Genomic DNA, 23,767 nt, shown 5'->3' on the forward strand with positions numbered 1-23,767 from the left:
TTCTTAGAGTATGGTAGCTCAATCACCAAAATTCTCTGTTTCTGACTACTAGAACAAGTAAATACTCCACTGGGAAGGTGCAGCTGTAAGGCCTTTTATGCACCCTGCCTCAGAAAGCACAGTCTTTGAGGAATGAAGAGAACCTGAATGAAAAATGACAATTTATCTGTGGCTGTGGCGACATTTTGAAGTTTGCACATGCTCTGAATGATTCCAACGTACAGCCAGGGTTGAGACCAGCCAAACTCATACTTTGTAAACACTAGATACAGAGCCGGGCTGGAGTTGCAACGTGGAAACACCAGGATACAAAATGCTGGAAAGCAAATGGCCAGGATCCCCGGAAGGAGAGCAGGCTATCTCCCTACATTTTGTCTGTGATGTGCCTGGCTTGACTCAACCACGTGTAAACATCAGAACTATGAGCCTAAATACCACCAAGATGATCATTTTACAGATTAGTAAAACTGAAATTTAAAGACTTAGCGATTTGCTGGATCATAAGATAACAAGGTAACTTAAGCAGGCTTGGGCAGATCGCCAAACCCAGTGCCTTAATCCCAAACTGAACTATTCATCCCTTCCTGAGAGGAATCCAGGAACCGGGACCAGGGTGTCAAGCAGAGTCCTGCTTTCACCACTTAGATTCCTTCTTTCCACTCATGCCCCCGCTCCCCGCTCCCCGCTCCCTGCCCCAGAGGTTCTGACCTCGCCCCTTGCCTGTTCAGGACAAAGCCTTGTCTGGTCTGTCCTGCAAGGTATCCTGTGGTGGGCAGGGTCCGAGAGGGTTACCTCTAGCATGAGGCTAAGGGCGTGCCCGAGTCAGGAAATGCTCACAGGCAAGGGGAGCTACGTTGTTGCTAAGTGCAGGGATGAGTCGGATCCCCAGTGAGACGCAGTCAGCTCGTGGGAAGGGGGCGGTGAGAGCCAGCGTGCTGAAGCCGAGAGGCGGGAGAGGGAGGAGAGTCCGCGCTGAGCGGAGGGAGGCGCGCGCCCAGCGAACACCCACTCGCATCCGAGCGCGGGGAGGCAGCAGCTGAGACAGCACCAGGTCTGAGCCGCTGCATCCCGCCCAGTCGGTCTCCGCCCGTCGGCTTCGGGGCTCCAAAGGATGGAGGATTCCCGGGAGACATCGCCGTCCTCCAACAACTCCTCTGAAGAGCTCAGCTCTGCCCTGCAGCTGTCCAAGGGCATGTCCATCTTCCTCGACGTAAGTATAGACGAAGGAGTTATGTGGGCACCTTAGGCATCACCCCCCTGTGAGAGAGGAGGGGTCGGGCGCAGCCGCTGGCCGCTGGTGTTATAAGCTCAGACCTCTACCCAAACTATCTCCTGTCCGTTGTCCTCATCCCACCCCAGAGGGACCCTAGGCAAGTGTCAGAGAAAGGACCGCCACCCAACTTGTAAAAAGAGCTGTCCCAGACTTGCAGCTTTGATTACAAGCGTTATGGGAGACCAAAAAGTTCGACTTCCCAGCAGCCTAGGCTTCTGCCAGGGATGGAAACAGAAATCTCCATTGGGCAGTATAGGACTTGATCCCAGCTCATCCCTGCTGCCCAGTTTGCTGGTAGGCACCCCCACTTGTGCTGGGGAGCGCTGATGGAAGCCTTAGAAATTGTGATGCCCCTCCAACCTCTCCCAGCTGCCTCCAAAAACAATTTCTTTGAACGTATTTGCTTTTCGTTTTACAACGGTAGCCAAGGTCTCTTTTATGATGATGATTCTTTTCCTTTTGAAGCTCCCTCCGTTCCCCCATTTTTCTCTTCCCCTGAGCCTAAATTGTAATTGCTATCATTGCCTTCTCCTCTAGCTTTGGACTGTTTTCCCTTTGGTCCCATTCCTTGCTTGGGAATTGACTTCCTTCCTCCGGTCTCTTAACATGGTCATTCTTTTCTTTCTGGGCTATTTTTCTCTCCGTGTGCTGTCATTTCTCCCTCTATAGCAGCTTTAGATCTTAATTTGCTCCTGGATTCTGCTTCACTTTGTCCTCTGCTGTGTCGGTTCTTTTTCTCACTCTGCTGCCTTGTTAGGTTCCCTGGCTTTCTTGTCCCTGGGTTGCATGCCTTCTGGGCTCTGGCTCTCCTGCTGCTGCTCACTTGTCAAATTCACTCTGTTCCCGCAGGTAGTGTCTGGTTCAGTGGGGGCAGGTCTAGCGGCTGCTTGTTTAGCATGCTGGAAAATGGGCAAAGCATGCCAAGGAGCCCTGCTTGTCCCTGCCCTTCCCCTCTCCAAGCCATCATTGCTTATTAAAGTCCAAGCAAGTGGGAGGTGGGCCATAGGCCAAATGATTGTGAAAAATGGAGATGTGAGGCAATCAAATACTAGTATCATAATGGCTAGTCAGAGATTTTGAAGACAATGGAGAGAGAAGCAAGGAATCCTCATTTTGTCTTGAATGTTCTAGATTCTTTTAATTGGCAGAGAAGTACATAACAATAATTAAAACTTGTGTAAGCCACTTGATCTGGCTCAATTCCAGCTCCCGGAGCCTTCTCCATCACCATGCAGTTCCAACACAAGATTCGGGCTTTGGGAGCCAGACATTTTTTCCCTCGAAAACACAAGTATCTGATTTCCACCTTTGCTGCACCAAATTGTCATAGTTTATTCTTCTTGGGAAAAAAAAAAGATCTTTACATAGGTTCAGTCGATGCTTTCATTAGCTAATATTATTTCTTCATGCCCTGTCATTCAGGACATAGTCCTTGAGGAACTAAGCTGGGTGAATGTAAAGACAAGCCATAAGAAGACAATCCCTGAGGTCAGAGGAAGTCAGGGCCTTGCTCATTTTAGGAGATTAGGAAAAAAACTAATCTCCTAAGAAGTGAATTCTGAGGTCAAGTGGGACCTTCATCCATTGGGGCCTGATTTCTGCTCTGCCCTCCAAGGATACTGAATGCTATCTTATGATTTTTTTTTTTTTTTGGTCTTATGCACTAACAATTCCCGGTGGTGCTCTGGTGAGGAACGAATTGAAACTATACAAGGAGAGAGTCAGCCACCCTGACAGACGCCATTCCCAGCTCAAGTCAGTTTTCTAAAACAATACTTAAATCTCATTTATTAAATATACGCACAGTTGTTCCCAAGTTCTATAAACAGAGTAAGGGCCCTGTCCTGACGGAACTTTCATCTTTGGACAGAGTTCCCTTGCCTTCTTGTGTATATTTCTAGAACTGAAAAGAAGAAGAAGAAAAAAAGCCCATCTAATTCCATAGGAGAGGCGTGAACATGCTTGTTTTTCAGTGAAATGTAGTCTCAAAAAAAAAAAAAAAAGATTAACTGCAGTTGAATTTTTTTTCTTGGATAGAAAATAAGTTGTTTACACATTTCTGAGTTATTTTGTGAAAAAAAATCTAACACTCTGGTGAATTGTGTGACATGAAAAAGAATTGGTTATTTAGGGATCTCTGAATTATTCATTTCTGGATCTTGTTGCTTTTAGCAAAAACAAAATGTGAAACATAAATACATCACTTGCTTTGATTAGATTTAGTATATTCTAGTAGCATTGCTAAGAACGGCTGCTGTCTGAGTTCTGTTAAAATCATAAGGAGAAGGTGGTAGGTATTCTGTCTGAGTTCTGTTAAAATCATAAGGAGAAGGTGGTAGGTATTGCCTGTACTAGAAAAGACACGGAACCACTGTGGGACTTTTGCACCTCACAGACTAATTTCCAAATTTTTGGATAACTGAATTTATATTCAAGTATCATTGAAACAGTCGATCTTTAGACTTCTTAGAGAAATTGGACCGTCATTTGAGGATACTGTTGATAATATGACTTGACTCGGCAAGCTGGTTAGAAACTAGAGATAAATGGTTGACATGAACTTGAAAATCAGATTTTGTAGGTCATTGTCTTTCATTTTTCTTATGTTACACACAGCAGTTGCCATGAATCTGATAAGGCTGCTGTCATTATGGGGTGATGTTCTAGAAAATAAAGGAAGAAAGGGCGCATGCAATATACATTTGAAGTTCTGTGGTATGTCAGTGCTTCATGCTCAATTCAAAAACAGCTGTAGCTAAATTCTAGTTTATACAAACTAATACAGGAACTGCATAAATATAATCTATATTACATCCCCCAAGGTGGCAGAATTACATATCACTTTATGGTAACTATTTGTGAATACCTACTGAGGGTGAGACTTTGAAGACCTCTACAGAGTGCTGGTGCCCAAACACGCTGGCACATTGCTGCTGGGCGTGTTTACCCAGTGCACACCTGTGAGTCATGAGACAGGACCCGAACTGGCTCCAGCACACAGCAACACAAAAGGATCAGAAAGCTGACAACCGCTTCCTTTTCCACTACTACACTTTATGTCCCCAAATTCCCTTATTCCAGATAATGGACAATAACGTCACATTTAAACTGTGAGACCCTGGAGCAGTCAGGTGCTCTTTTGGTTAATCTATTGTGCTATTGTGCAGTGGGGGAGAATCTTCAATTCTGTTCCTGACACAAGCGGAATTCCAAAAGAAATGAATTGCATCTCTGCTCACTCGATGGCACTGCCCTCTTTGAATAAGTTCTTTTTGACTCTTCTTTTGTTCAGTGCTGGGCATCTGACCCAGGGCCTTGTGCGTGCTAGGCAGGTGTTCTACCTCTGGACCACACCTCCAGCCTCTCATTGCTTTTGATTGAGAAGGAAAAGGGCCTTCTTCACTTTACTGGTAGAGGGGGACTGAGGCCGGAAGGTCGGAAGAGTGATGACTTTACGGTCTGACATTCATTGTTTCTCCATCTCAGTGTGTCAACCCGTGCAAGGCACATGGCGTGCAAGGTCAGAACTTGGTAAAAACAAAACAAAACAAAAAAATGAGTACTAGCTTCTCCTTCTAACATGTTCAATTCCGAGGCTCGGCACATACGTGTTTGTAGGAGAGATGACATGGATGGAGGATTGTGAGAGCAGACGGGGTTTTCTGACACCATGATACTATGACTGAATTCTGCTTTTGTCACAGATCCCCTGCCTTGCCCAGTCACACATGCTCACAGGGTTACTTGAATGAGATTGTCCGTTTTGGAAAATGCCAAGTAAAAGGCTAGACAAGTGGCTTTTGCCATGTTTTCCCACACAGGACTTACCCAGGGCAAAACTGAGAAGAATGGAATGTACTGATTACATTTCAGTCCTGTGTTTTCCAGTGCCTACCTCCCTGCAGCCTGAGAGCAGGCGGTGGTGTGGTACCAAACGATCTATTGAGTGCCCAGGCCTGTGCACCAGGGCTCATCCCCTAGCTCTTTATTTCTGTATATCAGTTGATGCTCTGTGTGAGCTCCACTTTTCTGTTGAACATCCAGGTTCCCATGGACCCTGCCAAGTGACTGATAACCCATCTTATCTTAAATCTTAACCTGAATCCTGGTCTGAGGCACATGTTAGTTCAGTAAATGATGACTTATGCTTTCAAGATAACATTTATGTTTAAAGTCTGTCCTCAGTAACTTAAAGTGAGAAATAAAAAATTTCATTATGAACATCAAAGAGTATCTTTGGAGGTTAAAAAGAAAAGAATCTGTACTATAATCCTTAAGTTATAGCAAAGTGCAGTATCCCTTGTGTTTAAGCGTCCTGCCTGGACATATTTAAACTTATTTACTATCCTCTAGTGAGGGCAGCTGTTAGGATTAACTGACTGTGGTAACACTGCATACTAAAGTCCATTTTCATTTGCAGTGCATTTTTTTTATTACTTTGTGAGCTCTGAGGCAAAATTTGCAGGGAAAGCAGTTCTATCCATACATAATTACAAGAGTTTAATAACATGAGCTACTGTCTTAATTTCATCTCTGAGAGCCTGAGTGGCTACATCCGGTTGTTATTTATGCAACGAAATGATGGAAATCCTGGGTCCAACTCCTTAAGGTGTGGTTGTTTCTAGTCTAGTCATTTCTTGAGTATCCAATAGGGTTCAAAAGCCAAACCTTAGGGCCAATCAGAGATAAGAGACGGGATGTGCTTCCTGCTTCCCTGACTTGGCTGTAGCTCTTAATTTTGGAAGTCAGGAAGAAGCGGTTCAGTGGAAGAATGGATCATTAAAGTCTCCACTAGCAACTGCTCCAAGCAGTAAAAAGAATATTGTGTCAGTCTACTCTAAGCATATTTCCTATCATGAAGTCATCCTCTTGTAGTAATTGAGTTTATTCTATGAAGCAGAGGAGCCATTTATGTCTGATGGTTAGAGTGACACCCATCTGTTCCTGGGAAAGTTCCATGGAAGACTCTTGTTAGAATAATGTGGTATTTATAATAGAAAACTTCCTAGTGAAGAGTAGATTTATCCATACCTCACTTCTGTGAAGTCAGAAGAATGAAAGGACGTTACTTTTCCTATAATAGAATGAAGAATTTTTTTTTTTTTTTGGTTTTTTGAGACAGGGTTTCTCTGTGTAGCTTTGTGCCTTTCCTGGAACTCACTCTGTAGCTCAGGCTGGCCTTGAACTCACAGAGATCCACCAGGCTCTGCCTCCCAAGTGCTGGGATTAAAGGAGTGTGCCACCACTGCCCGGCAAATGAAGAAAATTTTAAAAATAGTAATAAAGTAGTAGTAAAAAGTAGACTGTGTTTTAAACTGTTCACCAAGAAGGGTCAATCTAAAAACAAGGATAGTTCCAGTTATTTATCAATAATTAAAGCTTACTCAGGAAAACAAGACCCTCCAGGGCTCTTTCCATGTAATTCAAGTTTGCATTTGCAATGCAGTAGAGGATCATTCTCCGTGGGCGTGTATGAAACGCATTATGTCATCCAGTTAGTTTTCTGCAGGTACCTACATCACATGGGGTTCATTTAATTGCTCCTAACAGAAGGAAACAACCAAAACCCGTTTAAGGTTTAAATGTATAACAGTGTATTGGCCTTTGTATGAACAGATGGGGTTGTCTCCTTAGGGACCAGCCAGGACCTCAGAAAGTGCCTCTTGGTTTTTCTAATCTCTCAATATAGCTTTCTGGAGTGTTGATTCGTTTTAAGTTATAAATTAAATTAATTTCAGAAAAAGGCTATAGCAACTATCATAGATGGGGTGGCTTACACGTAAGCACGTAAGAACTCATGAAACCTCAGAGTTGGGGAGGCCATAGGCTATAGTGAAGGTGTGGTAGGAATGTTTCTCCCAAGGCTGCAGAGTGGCGATCTTTTGTGACTCTATCCTGGCTTCTGATGGCAGCGTCGGCTCCAATCATTCTAGAATTGTAGCTATATCACTCCAGCACCTCGGGCTGTCATGAGCCCTCTTCTGTGCCTGTCTCTCAAATCACTGTCTCTTTATAAGGTCATCACATTAGGGCCCCCACCTCATGAAGGACCCACTTCCAAATAAGGTCACATTCACAGGTACTAAGAAACTAGAGCTTCAACACCTGTTTTCAGGGGAAAACAGTTCAGCCCACAGCATATATGATAACATAACATCCAAGGGCATACCTTGCCTATATCTTTCCAGGTTTAAATCCAGAAGCAAGCAAAGAGTATCTTTCTCCTAACTGCTCAAGCGTAGATTGTTATTCATTAGCACTAAGGTGCTCCTGACCCATCAAATGGCATTGTCAGAGCAATGTAATACTGTCAGGCCTACATGCTTCACCCAGCCCTGAAACATAGAAACCAAGAGTAGAGGAAAGTTTAGTTTCTCAGGGAATAATTAGAAATCATTACCACTGAGTAATGGACACCAGATGGCCAAACAATTGTTGTACATCAAAACACCTTAAAGAGGGTCCAAGATGACATTACTATAGCCAAGTATGACATAGTAGAGCTATGTGGGCTCTTGTTTGCCAATCACTTATTATTTTTCTTTTCTGTTTTTAATTTCCTGTCTTATTGAAATACAATTACCTTATATTAAAGTGTATACATTTAATATATAAATGTGTTGAGTTTTAACATGAAATGTGAGAGTCCCTGCAAGCATCATGGCTAGCAGCCAAACAAGCTAAGGAGAGGCAAGAATGGAAACCCGGTTCAGACTTGTAGAGTCCAACATCAGACCAGTTTATTTTAAACATATTCAAATACAGCAGAGTTTTGGATAAAAGTTTCTTAGTAACAAGTAACAACTATCCCAATCCCATGCACACAATAAAGCTTAAGGTATAACTACATCAAAACTCTTTTGAAAAGTACATGTGACCTCTACCATGAAGACAGGTTCTATAGCCTAAGGGCCTAGGATCTGGTGTGCTCTCTGACAGAGGTAGCATAGAGGTGAGCAGCTTGTAAAGGACATGTGGCATCTCCTCTGAGGATGGGTTCAATTGACTGAGAAACAAAGCTACATATAAAGGACTAGAGAGGGAGAGTCTGGGATAAACATTCTGGGGATTTGGCTCTACAGATAACAAAGGTCTCCAGGTCATTAACAACACTCACTCGTAGCATTCTGGGTAGAAAACAGGTATTTATTTCCTCCATTGAGACCATACCCCTGAGTGATTAAAATTTCTGGTTTCTCTATTGCTTATCTATGAGTACAAAGACCTCATGCCCTCTACAATGAAACAATTAAATTTGAGATAATTTAATATTTGCATTGTCCTCAACAGTTTCCTTATACACTTTTCTAATCCATACCTCTTGGCCTTGACTACTATTAGACAGCTTTTGATCTTTTTTCTGTCACTAAATGTTATTATGCATTTAAAAACTGTATATACCTAGAATTATGCCTAGGCATTTTTGTGTCTAGGTTTTCTACTCAACCTAATTATTTTGAGACACATCCAAATTTTTACATGCAAAATATTTTTGATAGCTGATTCTTTTTAAATTGCCAGCTAGCTCTTTACTGTATTAATCATACACTTGGTTCATCAGTTTACCAATTGATGGACATTTGAGCTACTCCCAGGTAGTAGAATATTAAGAAGGGAAGATTTCAGATATTAACCATTCATTTAACATTGGGGTTTCATTTGTTTAATGACAGATTAATTATGTGTAAATATAGCATTCAGTGCAATATTTAGGAACAAAAACCATCCTTTCTTCCCCTGCCAATCCTGGAGATTGAACCTAGGGTGTCACATATGCTAGGTAAGTGCTTTGCCACTGAGCTACAGCCCCAGCACAGAAAAAAAAAATATGATAAAAAATTTTCTTCTTTTCTTTCCAGATACTGAGGAGAGCTGACAAGAATGGTAAGTCCAAAATTCTATAATTTCTATTTATTAATTCATTATATTTTAGACTGTCTTATGTGAATAGCAAAGGAGTAGAAAGTCCTAGAAATTGACCTGTAAAATACAGTTTTAGCCATAGTTATCATTTTCATCAAGTTTAGGGCTTCAGATACTCATAGAAGTTGGCAGATGAACTCAAATTTGACAGAAAGATGGAATTTTTGCCTTTGAAGTGAGGAGTCTTGTCTTACTTGGGCTGTGACTTCTCCCTTTAATGCTTGAAAAAAAAAATAGAGCAATAGCAGCTTCAACTCAGAGTATACTGAGCTGACGGAGTGTATTTCGTCTGTATTAGAGTTCTAAGCTAGAAAACGTCTTAAACGTAAACCTGTTTGGTACCAGCATCTAGGCTCACTGATCTCACAGTGGCCTAAGGAAATCCAAAGGCCCTGGGAGAGCTGCCTGGAAACAGTAGGAGTTACTCTTCCATCTCAGGCACGGGAAACTCATCCACAGAGACAGAGAAGTGAGAGACGACAAACCAAAAATAAAAATCTGCCCTGGAAATTTTGAGGCAGCTACGCTAAGTCCAATTATGAGCTTATAAGTATTTTTTAGTCCTTGATTCTGCCAGAAGTTTCATCCCATAGAATCAGAGCTTGTTAAGTCTCTTCTACTGAAATATTTCACTACAGTTATATTACTAGTAAGAGTGGCTTGACGATTTCAGGATACAAAGACTTCTTTCCCATTCTGGAAATCTCATTTCTTATCTCCAAGGCAAGATTGCAGTCAGATATGCCCATTAAAACATGTTTTTGTGTTTGTCCTTAAGCATCCAGATCCAGAAGAGCTTTTTTGACACTGCACACCTTTCTTCCCAATACCTAATTGTCCATCCAGGGAGTTCTGAGAAAGGATCTGGAGTCCGATAACATAAACCTCTGTCTGACCAACAGAATATTTTCTTTCAAATTATGTTGCAGAAATTGTTATAGCACCAATTCAGGGATGCCTTTTATTCACTTGTATCATTTCATTACTCTTGAATATGGAAGTGAGGATGCTTTTGTATCTGATCCTTTAGCACCTTGCCTGGTATCTGGCCCTAGTGGTGCGGAGTACCACAGCACACTGGTCTTTATATAGCTGCTGTGTATTTCAGCACCTGCCTGATGTTCTGATATACCTGACCCTCTCACCTGAACCTCCTTATTCTTACAGGTTGCACCTTTGTTTCCTTGGATCTCACAACTCTGATCAAGTCCTGATATTACCTTTTTATCGATCACTCTGCTTTCTATCAAAACTATCATATTCTACAATCATACTAAAATCCAGTTAACACAACCCATATTCACAACAAAAATCATGTGATGAATCAATTCACATGAATGAATTTAGAGGCTGAAAGTAACCTCATAGTTTATGCTACACAGAGTACCTGTTTGCCAGTTTCATTTCCCTTATTTCCAACAGCTCCTCCCCCAATGTGATTCCTTTCTGTTCCCCACTCCCTTTCCTAGTGCTTGGTTTTAACCATGTGATCAAAACCACCTTCTTCCTGCTCTTAACCTCTCACAGTCTTTGCCTGTGTTTACCCTGCAGTCCTCTGAAGTACACAGTTTCCTGAGCATTTCTCCATTTGCTCACCTCCATGATACAGGCCTGCATTAACCATGGCTTGTTATGACATTCCACTGTACGAAGCTTGAGAATGTATACATATTGCATGTGGTCTCACTCAAAAGGCATTGTATTCTAAGAAGTCTTCCCTGTGCTGCAGGGCCCCACCCACTCTCTGAGTTCCTAACCCTTCCACATATATAGATCATCACAGTGAAGGGCTGAAGTTGATCCCATGAGATTCCAGTTCCCTTAGCCAAATGTGCTTCTCTAGGGCAGAAATCTGTCTTTTGCATCGAACCTATGCCCAGTGCATACTCTTACACTAGTGGATATTTGCTTAATAAGTTATTAATGAAGATACTCTGCCCACAATACACTGCTTTGATCTGTCCATTCCTCTGTGCCTTCTCTCTGCCTTATTCTTCACTCTGACTCTTGGTGTAAAGTTGGAGGAAGCTTGGAGTTTAGCAGGTCTAGACTTAAATCCCAGTTCTTCTACTGTGTGACTCCATGTATGTGAGGACCATTGTAAATAATACATGAGATGATGTAAAACCTCTAGTGTAGTGCTTCTCACACAACAGCAACTTAATTTCCAAGTTGTGAGCTCTTTTTGTGTCATGAGGCCTTGGCTACACGAAGCAACTGGTGACCTTTTGGTAATGTCTCCTATAGCAGGATTGGGTGGGGAGGAAACATAAGGCTATTTACCAGTCACGCTGAGTTGAAAAAGAAAACTAGAGGGGGGTGATCTAGTGTAAATAAGAAGATAAAAAGTAGTCATCTTTCTGTACCATCTAATTATTGTATTCTATAGTTGCAAATCAGCAGCCATTATGTGTATTTGCTCTCTTGGTAACAGACTCTCATGTGATGGAGACCCGTGTGGACAGCTTAATTGGTGCTGAAATAATGAAAGGGATGAGACGCAATAAGCAGAATGAGAGTTCGCCTGCCAGAGGACAGAATTAGCATTTGGACTCTGTTTGACATAGAAGAGAAGCTGCTGGATAAATGGGAGAAAGTACATGATTAGGGATTAGCTATAATAATGCTGTCCTGAAGAGATAGTTCTTGGTCTGGTTGTTGTTTTTAAATCACAGGCTAGGATCCTAAGCAGAAAGACAGACTTGAAAATAGTGTTGCTTTAGGGGAGTTACCAGTTCTTTGATCTCCAAAGCCCAAAATTAAACCCAGAGATGCAGAACTCTGAAGAAGCTTCCTCACACATGGCCTGAATGAAAATGATAGCAGTACACAGACATATTTCAAATTCATAAAAAACATTTTACTTGTAATTTTTACTTGGGGATATTTAATTGGCAAAATAGAATTGTGTGTATTAACTGTATGCAGCATGACATTGAGCTGTATGTACTCATTACGCAATGGGTAGCACCAAATTGATTAACACATTCATCGGCACCTGTAGTACACCGCAGGTCCCCAGAACTTGCTCGTTTTTATGACTGGAAGTCTGTATCCTTCTAACAACATCACCCCATTTCTCCTACGCCCAGCACTTGGCAACTGACACTCTACTCTCTGTTTCTATGGGTTTGACATTTTTCAGATTCTACATATAACTAAGATCATACGGTGTTTATTGCTCTGTGTCTGGGCCAAAAGATTTTCTTTAGCTTAGTAAAAAGCAAAATGAAAAGGCTTCTAGTAGTGAATAGCAGCATCCAGTTCCTCTTGTTGATATGCACTTGCTCAGATCCACTGCCGTGCTTGTCAGCGATTGGTTAGGGTGGATAAATGGTGGCTGTGACCTCTGTGTAATGACTAACCTCCGACTGAACTGCCCTGTGGTGTAGATCTCCTCTGGCTTTCAGTTACTCCAGTCTGTGAGGGCAGAGCTGTCTGAGGTCCCAAAGTCTGAGCAAAGTGCCTGCCATGACATAGGTGCTCAATAAATAGTTATGAATATTTGTAAGAAGGTCATTATCAACAATTTGACCTTGAAATCTGAAGAGGAAACCAAACCATGTGAATTTATTTAATCAAGTTTCACCCTTGATTAATATGTAGCTACTTCTACCCATTATTAATAGTGACTAAAGTTTACGGTTGACTATTATGGTCTAGTACCAATCCTAAGATCTTAATACACATTGTCTTGAATCAGTCTGAAAGTCCACAGAGTATACTGTTTAAAGCCATAGGAAAACAGAATTTGAGGAAAAAGAGCTCCAGTACCCTGCCTCTCACTCTGTCTAGCTGCATAATACTGAACAAGTCATTCATCTTCCCTGTGTTTCCTCATCTGTGAAATGGGTTAATGAAAGAAGTCTCTTATAATGCTGTCTTAAGAATTATGTGAAATTATACTTTTGAAGCATTTTACTTTTTATTATTATATGTTACCTATACACAATAATGGATTTCATTATATTTAATGAATAATACACACACACACACACACCCTCTCCTCCCTCACTAATCCTTTCCCTACCTCTTCCCAATTTTCCCCTCTTCTTTCATGCCTTTTTCTTTTTCTTCTTTTACTTTTGGTGACTTACTGAGTTTCATTAGGATTTCTCACAGGAGCATTCTTGAAGAAAATGTTTTTCCTTCATCAATTATTAACTGCTTACACATTCTCAGGGTAGGAATGAAGCCCCCACACTTCCCAATTCCACGACAGGGTATTGGCACGTCCAATCTTGTGCAGACCTTGTGTGTATTGTCATACTTGTTGTGAGGTCAGGAATATAATAGACGTGTAACTCTCAAAAGTCAGGGTTCCACATTGCTCCCCACATCTTCCTCTGATTTTTTTTAACACTTTTTCTCTCCACTTCTTCAGCAATGTTCCCTGAGGCTCAGGGAGGAGCAAGGTGGAGACAACTACAATATAGTTGTCTCACTTAGGAGTAGGCTTCAAAAGTCATTAATTCTCAGTACTTTGAGCTGTTAAAAGTCACATGACAAAAAAACCAAGATGCTTCTTTGACCAAAGTTGGTGGCAAAACTCTTCTGTGTATGTAGCATTGTTATTCTGAAGATAATTTGACAGATATATCATGTCCACTGGGCAAAACAACAACAGTAGCTTCCACACTTCAGACTCCCTGGCCCAGCCATAGGCTGTTGATCATACTTACAGTACCATATGTGAAACTCCTCATGTAAAGCAGGCATCAAATCCAATCAGAAAATGGAAGGTTACCTCCATGATAGGTTTGCCACTGTTTACTAGTGAGCTCATCTTGCCTGCCTCAGAACTGCTGCATGCAAGGTCCACAGCTTAGTAAGGCTACTGATGACAACTTTTCACCAGCAGTGCAGCAGTAATTTCAGCCAAGGTAATAATATCTCATATTTATAGGCATTGTTTCTTTTTTAATTGGACCAAATGAAGCCATAAGGGTTAAATAATTATCTTTGAGTTACATCTCATGTTAACAACAGAACCAGCATTATGAATCAAGGCTCAAGACTTTTCGTACTCCAAATTGACTTATTCATTTTCTTATATATATACACACACATATGCATTGTATATATTTTAGCATGTGAATGCATAACTATTTGTTGTAGTTGTAACCTAAGTCTACAAAAGTCTGGTGTTCTGTTTTTGCAATACACGATAGTTACATTTATTTAATGTGCTAAATATTTCACTGGAAAGCTGAAAAGGGTATAAATGTATGACTAGCAAATCTCCAGGAAATAGCATTAGCTAAGAAAAATCCTGGGCAACAGTTCACATATTGTTTATATATTTTAAAGACAACATTGGGTTATAGTCAGTGCATATTGAATTGATTGTATGAGGATTGATTAAAAAGCCTTTCAAGATCATTTCCAAGAGGTTGGTTTATTTGATCCTCTCATGAAAATAAGATAGGTAGCGACTAAAACAAAGGTTCAGTAGGTAGAGCTTCTTTACCGAGAGGCGAAATTTTCGCCTCTAAGGCTCACCTCGGAGCCTTAGAGAGGCCTGTGGTCTTTGGAAACTGTAACGAAGCTGTGCTTAATGTGTACTTTACAGACAGATATCCCTGCACCTTGCGCAGTCCCAAATCCTGCCTATTTGTAATCAGGAACGTGGCCCCAAATAAAATGGAAAGATTGAGATGTATGCCCAGAAATTAACATTATTGGCACAAGGTTGATTTTTATTTCATAATTTCTCACTCATTTCTTAAAATGGATATGAAACAGAATAAGACAATTTGCCAGAAGGACTCTCAAATAACTCCGTGCCCACGACTCTTCTTAGGTATAATGGAGAGTCAAGTAGACACCTACCACCCTGGAAGCCAAAGCCGTATCTCTGAGCAATGAGTCACTTAAGCTGTGCCCTAAGAAGGACCCTGTTAGGAGCAGCGCACAGTGCCGAGAGTGTGGGAAGAACTCTAGAGTGCAGATTCTGACTCTAATGATTTATTTTTAACAAAATAAGGGAAAACAAATTTTCTATTCTCATCGTTCTTTTTTTCTGATATGTAAAGCAGTTTCACACTCACAAATGTGTTACTTTTCTTCCAGAAGTAGAAAATCGTGAAAATTCTGGTCTTTACATAGCAAGGCTTATCAGATATCACAGGAAGAAATCTAGATTCAACTTCTGGGCGCAATAAATGACCACTCAGAAGTCAGAGAACAGAATACCAGGGAACAGAGCAGAATTTAGTTAAAATGAAGAGGGGTTTTTGTTGTTTTTTCTTTTCTTTTCCTTTTTTTTTTTTTTTTTTTTTTTTGCCAGTGAAGAGTTTTATTAGGGCTGAGGAGACACACATATACAGCAGACACATGGAAAGACAGAAAGAAAAGACTTTCTGCAAAGTAGGCGTGGGGGCGGGGCTTGGGAGGCTGAGCTCAACTTCTCCTTGAGGTTTGGGGCTTTTTAAAGTCTCTGAGGGGTGGTCCTTCTCTAATTTAGGGTTGGTCATTTTGGAGAAAGACAGGATGGCTCCCAACTGTTATGTAAACATGCCCAGATCCAGCCTTGCACTTCAAGCAGGGGGCCTGTTGGGAGGAGAGGAAGCCCAGTAAGGCCTTTGTTATGAACTTGCCTGAGCAAGAAGCCAGCCATCTTGTAAATTCACTACCTTTATTTCCCAGCTATGTCCACTCTCTCTCTGTCTGCCTGTCAGGAAATCTAACCATGGTCCCTCACCCCATGTTGCCCAGAGGTCACCCTAACTGCTGTTAGTAGTTGGGGGACAGACTGCCCTAACTGCTTTCAACTGGCAAAGGGGTGAGATAGAAAGGGTAGCAGTTTGAGTGACTCAGAGGAGGGGTTACATAAGAGACCATGATAACTCTTAACAGATGGAAAAGATACAGAACATTAAGATGGCCATTTGATGTCAGTGTGCATCCTTGGAGCCTGCTATTCCAGTGAGGTACCCAGCTGTCAAACTCACAGGTTTGGGGAAATCATTCACCAAGTGGTGTCCCTGAGACATTGCTGGACAATCCTATAAAAAAGACCTGATGGGATTATATTTCTCCTTTACATTGTTAATTAGATCCCTATGTCTGGTGGTAGCTTCAGCAAATGGACTCTGGATTTTACTCAGATTTGGCCCATGGTGTCCATTCCCACTGGACATTACACCTGATCCATGGGCAAAGGCTTCTCTTGCTGGGAAGGCATGGCCAAGGAGACAACTACTTCAACTGACTTCTGCAAAGTTTCCAGACGTTTGGTCCCTAGGCAGGAGTCTGGCGTGACAGTCAAAGTTCATAGTTTTGAGGGAGAAATATATTTGATTTAGACATGAACTATACATTATAGTGAATGCCATGGTAGAAGTCTTCCCTGGGGGCCATCCTGGAGTAATCTTTCTGTTTGTGTGTTCAGAATTCTGTTTGTTACTCATTGTCCACAGGATGAAGCGCAGGCTCTTCAGCAGGTCATTAGCTACCTACTTACCTCCATTTAGGTCTATAGGACACTGAACTCCAGATGACCTCGCTCTGTGTATGTACAGGCATAGCTCTGTCTGCTGGAAATGACTTTCAAACCCATTGGTCTCCAATAAAGTTTATCCTTTCCATTCAGCCTTCTATGAATTCTGTTTGGCAGAATATGCTGCCAAGTTTTATGTCTACTTGACACAAGCTAGAGTTATCTCAAAGGAGGAAACCTCAATTAAGGAAATGCCTTCATAAGATCCAGCTGAAGGGCATTTTCTTAATTAGTTGTTGATGGGGGAGGGCCCAGTCCGTTTTGGATGGTGCCATTCCTGGGTGGTCCTGGGTTCTATAAGAAAGCAGGCTAAGCAAGCCATGGGAAGCAAGCCAGTAAGCAGCACTCCTCCATGGCCTCTGCATTAGCTTTGATCTTCAGGTTCCAGCCTTGCTTGAGTTCCTATCCCAATTTCCTCCAAAGATGGACTATGATCTGAAAGTGTAAGCCAAATAAACCCTTTTCTCCCCAACTTGCTTTTGGTCATGGTGTTTTATCATACCAATGGTAACCCTAAGACAGCAAAGGAATTATTTATAAATAAGGGTCAATTTGTCAAATCCTTTTTACACCTATAAACATATACCCATATGCTTACCTCATGGGACCACTGAAGTTGAAATCACATGAAGATGTTACAAGTGAGAAAGGTAAACTTAACAAATACTAATGCTTCACCCAATTATCTTAGATTCTTCCATCTATAACATCATATATCTATATACTTACCACATTGTACAGCTAGTCTATGGATGTGTTCCCTTAGTCTGTATAGAGTTATATAGTTATATAAAGGTTTATATACGTGTATGTGTGTGTGTGTGTGTATAAAGTTATATAAATATAAATGGTTTATGTAAAATTATATATGTATAAAGTTATATAAATGTGTATATATAAAGTTATGTATGTGTGTATATATACATATATATTCACTTTTCAAACAGGGACTTTACATCTCATTATGCTTAGCAACAAGTGTAACTCCTGATCTGTGGTAGGTTTGTCATAAACATGAAATAGTTGTGATGCTATGAAGGGAAATGAGCCTAATTTTGCCTGGGATGTTAAGGAAAAGTTCAGTCCATCCTATGGAGGGTTTAGGGGACAAGCGATTCCAGGGAAGTGAATTAGCAAGAACTCATTCATAAACACTGAGAATAAGGAAGACAAGTTCTCAAGCTGTAAAAGTATATATTGGACAGTGCCCACACTGATGTCTGAAACTTAACATCTGGTCCTAGGCCCTTGCTCTACTCCTCAGAAGTCTCTCCTGTCTAAGGACAGGGCCACCACTCAGCAGCGACTCCAGCCAAATGCTTCAACCACTTCCATGTTCCCTCTCTTCTAGCTACTATGCATTCAGTTCATTAGCACGCCTGTCGGTGCCACTGTCAATATCCAGTGACTTCTCATTCCACATGTTCCTGCTAGTCCAGAGCCTCTGTCGTCTTCTACTCAGCACATCATAAAACCCACCAGAGTAGAGCTATTGAAGGCATCAATAGATCAGCGGTACAAGAACAGTGATGACAAAGCGAATGTGACATTTTTTGACTTATAATTAGCAAAGAACTATTAATTAATTGAAGGGTTAGTTAGAAAAATGAAGGAGTTCAACAGCACATATTTGTGCTTGGCAATTGGAGTGGGAAGCACATTTGTTTTCTGGTTTCGGTAGTGAGACTGCTTAGCAAGAGCCTCATATTAGGAGCTTAATTCTTTGAAAAGTTTGTAACACTTTTATTTATGAAAGTTCCTACAAACATATGTGCTATTTCTGTGTTTCTCAAGACATTCTAAATCACACATAGTTTTATAAAACTCTGAAATTTAATAGTCTGTATATTACCAAGTTTTATATAATCTTGAGAATATTAGTTCATGCATCAAATGAAATTGTTATACTACTAATAGTAAATAACTTAGTAAGGCATTTCTTCATACCAGATGCTAGCCAGTCTTCATGAGACTCCACAGAGAGGGTGGTATCATGGTTCCAGTTTTATGTGAGAGTAATCTGAGACAAAACTCAAGGACATAAAGATTATAAATAAAGTTTGTATCCAGAGTCCCTTCTAACTTAAGGGGTTTAGCACCTAACTAGGGCACCTTATTTGCCACAGCTCATCTCTGCAGAGTGTTGCTCTGTTCAAAGTAGAAATATTGATCTTCTATAATAGATGAATAATACTGAGTAACTCAAAGTAATTTGAGAACAAAAGAGGGGAAATGTGGAATTATCCTATTATTGTGTTTGAAGATGCATGGTATAATGGAGATATGGAACCACACAGATCAAATGTTAATCTTGACTTTTTTGGATTTTTTTCCTTTGTATATACACCAGATATTTTGATCTATGTCCTTTGTGTGCCAGAGAATATCCTAGTTTTTGAGAACACAAAGAGAAATGGATATATAAACTTTAGGGTACATTTACTAGGCTGTGATATTGAAGAATTAATCTCTCTGAGCTTATTTTCTTGCTTTTTAGGTAGCAATTATAAAGCTTCATTTGTGGGGAAATTGGGAAGAATAAGAAAGGTAAATCCACATGGATGGTGTTTAATATTGTGAATAATCCAAACATGTCAGCTTCCTTCACTAATTCCCTGTAGGTCCTAAAGACAGGATTCTTCAGCTGTAGATTCACGGTGAAAGGTGGACTGGACCAGTACTGAGCTCTTGCTAGATTTCATATTCATAGGGCACACTACAGATTTGAGAAAAGAAAGGGATTCCTCTTTAATATTGTACATAGATTTGAGAAAATTTAGTTAATCAATAAGAAACCTTTAGTGATGTGAGAAAAAGGGGATCACTGCTGCATGAGGGTGGCCTGTGGGAACTTAGTATCCTGTTGGTGAGTCGTAAGCATGTGGAAACTGAATAACAATGTCTTCAACGATGCAAGAGATATCGAGAGCCCTGGTGACTACTAAAACTACAGGTGTAAAAAAATTCAAATAAGAAAAGCCCCCAGGCATAGAGTGGCCTAGGAAGGCTTATGTAATAATTATTTTGCATTAATTCTCTGAGAAAGGGTAAAGGTTCAGAAAACCAGAGGAAAACAAGGATGTATATTCGGTTAGGACCAATTAAGTTTAAATTAATTTTTTTTTTAATAGTGTAACTAAAGTTGAGAAATCGCCAGTTTTTAACATTGAAATACCCAGATCTGGCTTCAGGCTCAGTCAGATCTGAGTATTCAGAAACTGTTCTCTCTCTCTCTCTCTCTCTCTCTCTCTCTCTCTCTCTCTCTCTCTCTCTCTCTCTCTCTCTCTCACTCTGCTTCTCAGGTGTAGTTTTCTTCTGGGAGGTAGGCTTTCTTACCTGCGGTGGCAAGCTACCTCCTGAACCACGTGGCACCAGTTCAGTAGGACAAAAATGAGAGACCTTTCCTCCATGATGAGTTTGTAAAAATCTGGAAGTTTTCTCTGAGTGGCCAACTAGTCACATGTCCACATGTGACATCCCCCCGCCCCCCCCCCCACACAGAATGGGGTGGGGTGTTTAAAGCTGCAATCCAGTGAGAAAGAACTAGTGATCTTTCTTGTAAAAATCACTGTTTCAACCAAGGAAGGGAGAATGGCTTCTGATGAAGCAAAAATGACAGCTTTTCTCTTGGAGGAAAAGCCGAGGTGATCAATCAGGGATGAAGGTGAGGTTGGGGGAAAGGAAGCGAGTCAGCTATGGGCTGAACTCTCCTACGTCTGTATCAAATTTATTTTTCACTTGTGAGTTAAGTTTGTCTGTAATTGGAGTATGCTTTATGCTGTTAATTTTGAATCTGTGTCCTCTATAAATAATTTAATGTTCCTCTGAAAAATGCTTTATTTGTCATTATCTGAAAGCCTCAGTAACTGGGGGTGTAATTGATTTCCTTACTTCTAATCTCACATAAAATGTTATTGTTAGTTCTCAGTAGAAGTGATATTAAATGTCTCCCTTTTTCAGTAATATACACTCATTCTCTAAGTTTATTTTTTAATATTCCCAGCACAATTCCAAAGTAATGAAAATATTCTGGTATAACAGATAGATTTCCTGGTAAGTGTCTAAATATTTGGTAGCTTTCCTAATTTGCTTTCTGATGCTATGATAAACACCAAAAGCAACTTGGGAAGGAAAGAGTTTATGTTATCTCACACTGCCAGGTTATAGTCTGACTCTGAGAGAAGTCAGGTAGGAACTGGAGCAAAACAGAGGCAAGCACCGTGGAGGAATGCTGCTTACTGGCTTACTTCCTCTCTCGGGCTCTGCTAGCTGTCTTATATAGCCCAGGCCTACCTGCTTAGGGATGATGCCACCCACAGTGAGCTGGGCCCTCCCCCATCAGTCATCCATCAAAACAGTTCCCCACAGACATGCCCACAGGCTAGTCTGATGGAGGCAATTTCTCAGTTGAGGTTCCCTCTGCTCAGATGAGACACAAGTGGGCAATAAAAACCCGTCAGTATGTTGGCCATTCCGGGAAGAAGCAGGATGTGTCTGCACAGGCGCATGAGCACTCGGTGGATCTAACACTAGCCTTGACGACTGGCCTCCAGGACCATATCCCAGAAGATGTGCTGTGACCTTATGTCAGCCACTTTACCTCTTTATGTTTTCTGGGTTGTTTTTCTACCTGAAAAGAATAAAAAGGAATAACTATTCTATGAAGTTGTTATAATGACTACTACAGTCAATAAACTATGAGGTAAAAATTCTCAAGGGCTAGGAGATAGCTCTGTTGATAGAGTGTGCCTTGTGCCTTCCTTTCTTTCCTATTACTGTAATAAAACACTCTGACTAAAGGCAGTTTACAGGAAGAAAGGGTTTAATCTATCTCATATTTCCAGTCCAACATTGAGGGAAATCAGGATAGGAACTCAAGGCACAAATATGAAGCAGAAACCAGTGAAATATGCTGCTTACTGGATCGTTCTCTGGCTCAGTTCCAGGTTCACACCTAGCTAACTTTCCTATACAGCCCAGGACCATCTTCCCAGGGAATGGTACTTCCCACCCACAGTGGGGCTAGGCCCTTATAAACCAATTAACAACCCAGACAATACCCATAGACATGCCCACAGGCTAATCTGATCAAGGCAATCCCTTAATTAATCCCTGCTCAGGAGACTCTAGCCACTTTGAGGTGACAGCCACTTAAAGGTAACGAGGACAGGACATCTTGCATGCATAAGCACCCAAGTTCAATCCTCAGAACTCATGTAAAAAGATCTGGGCATGGTGATTTATGCTTATAATTCCAACAGTGGGGAGGCAGAAAAAGGCATAGTTTCTTGGATCTCAAGAACCACCCAGCCTAGCCTACTTGTTGAGTTCCAGGCCAGGGAGAGATGCCACATCAAAAATAAATGTGGCTAATACTGGAGATGTGATGCCCAACACATACTGGCCCTCCTCCCCTCCACATAATTCTTTACATTATAACCGGTAAACACATTTTAAAAATTAAAGGTACCAATAATATATAGAAAGTTCCCATGAACTCAACACCTAACTTTTCATACTATTAATATCTTGCATTACTATGATATATTTGTCACAATTAATGAGCTGTGATTATGGACATGCTTTTGGTGTCATAAGGTCATCTCTCAGAATCATTCAGAATAAGGAACATAAGACATTGTGTTCCACTTCTTTTGCCTCTTTCTCTGATGCTGTTTTACATGGCTCTAAGTTTATTACCAATCTTTCTTTCCTTCTCCCTAAAGAACAGTTTCTAACATTTCTTTCAGGGCAGCTCCAGTGGCAATGAATTATTTTGCTTTTGTTTGCCTGTAGAAATATTGATTTCACTTTCTCTGTTGAAGCATAGCATACTGGTTATAGAATCCTATGTCATGATTGTTATTTATTAAGCAGCGCAATGTTATTCATTAAGCAGGACTGTTTACCGTGCAAGAAAAACCACGAGGTACAACAAAACCCACTATAAGAGTTTATTAAGGGGAGGAAATAGAAGGGGCTGCTTAGGCCTATGAAAAAATCATGCAGGAAAAAGAGAAGGGATATGTGGAACCCACTTTTATAGATTCTCCCCACACATGTGCATATGGGCTTATGTAGCTACGCCACACGTGTGAATAGATTACGTGGTCACACTGTGAGCAAATTATGTGATCATGCAGCACACAGATTACGTAGGATGTAAAGGACCTAGGATGACTACTAAGCATCTTGCCTGGCTACTGGATAGCGCATGTGCGGTCATGTAGCTGGGGGAGTAGCAAGGAATTCTAACCATGATGCTTTCCTTAAACACTTTAAATACTTTCATACATACTCCTTTACTACTGGTCCGGTTTCTAGTGAGGCCATTATTCTGTATTCACACCCATAGTCCTCAATTAATGTTTATCTTGCTGCTTTCTCCATGATAAATTTTCTCCTTGTCCTTGGCAGCCTTCAGTTTAAGTCTGATATGCTTAAATCTGAATTACATGGGAGTTGGATGTTATCTGATCTTCTTGGAGCCCCTGCAAAACATACTCAGTCCTTTTGGTGCGACTCAGCAATCCTCCCCAGATGTTCATTTTGTACCACAGATTCCGATATTGTTGACAGATGATCATGTTTTGTTTTTGATAAACCACAATATTTAAAACCTTCGAAAAAGTTCAAACAACACATGAATGAAATCCATAAAAATTTACAGAATTGTTTTCAATGATCAGAAAAAAACTACACTTAAATTTCCATGGAGGTACAAGGCTGAGCTTGTCTCTGTTTGCTGGTGTATTTGTGGCTGTGACCTGGAGGAGACATGGAACCTCCTACTCCTTCCCTATGGCTCAGGGAGCTCTGGGGAAGAGGAGACACAGACGGTAATAATCAGAGGTGCTGGGTGACTCCAGTCAAACAGTGTATTCCAGAAACAATATGGCTGCCGAGGTGAACTCACAGGCACTGTGGTACCACACACAGGAGCTGCACAGGCACAGGACAGATGGGGTCAGAGCACCGAGGGGAAGGACATAGGGTCCCACCCCTAGCCAAGACACTATTTGCAAACCATACCCACTGACAGAGGGACAAATCAATTTTCTCCAGTGGAG

At 41.1% G+C, this 23,767-nt stretch overlaps 1 protein-coding gene across 1 annotated transcript in view; it reads left to right on the forward strand.

Moving 5' to 3' along the window:
* Nucleotides 1–753: 753 nt before the first annotated feature.
* The window catches only part of Necab1 (N-terminal EF-hand calcium binding protein 1), a 161,021-nt gene continuing 138,007 nt past the window's right edge, over nucleotides 754–23,767 (forward strand). The window contains exons 1-2 of the mRNA XM_006983273.4: nucleotides 754–1,210; nucleotides 9,133–9,157. Coding sequence (XP_006983335.1) covers nucleotides 1,112–1,210; nucleotides 9,133–9,157 — 124 coding nt within the window. The 5' untranslated portion in view covers nucleotides 754–1,111. The remainder of the gene's footprint in view (nucleotides 1,211–9,132; nucleotides 9,158–23,767) is intronic.

Source organism: Peromyscus maniculatus, chromosome 2 (genome assembly GCF_049852395.1).
Source record: "Peromyscus maniculatus bairdii isolate BWxNUB_F1_BW_parent chromosome 2, HU_Pman_BW_mat_3.1, whole genome shotgun sequence".
NCBI lineage: Eukaryota > Metazoa > Chordata > Mammalia > Rodentia > Cricetidae > Peromyscus > Peromyscus maniculatus.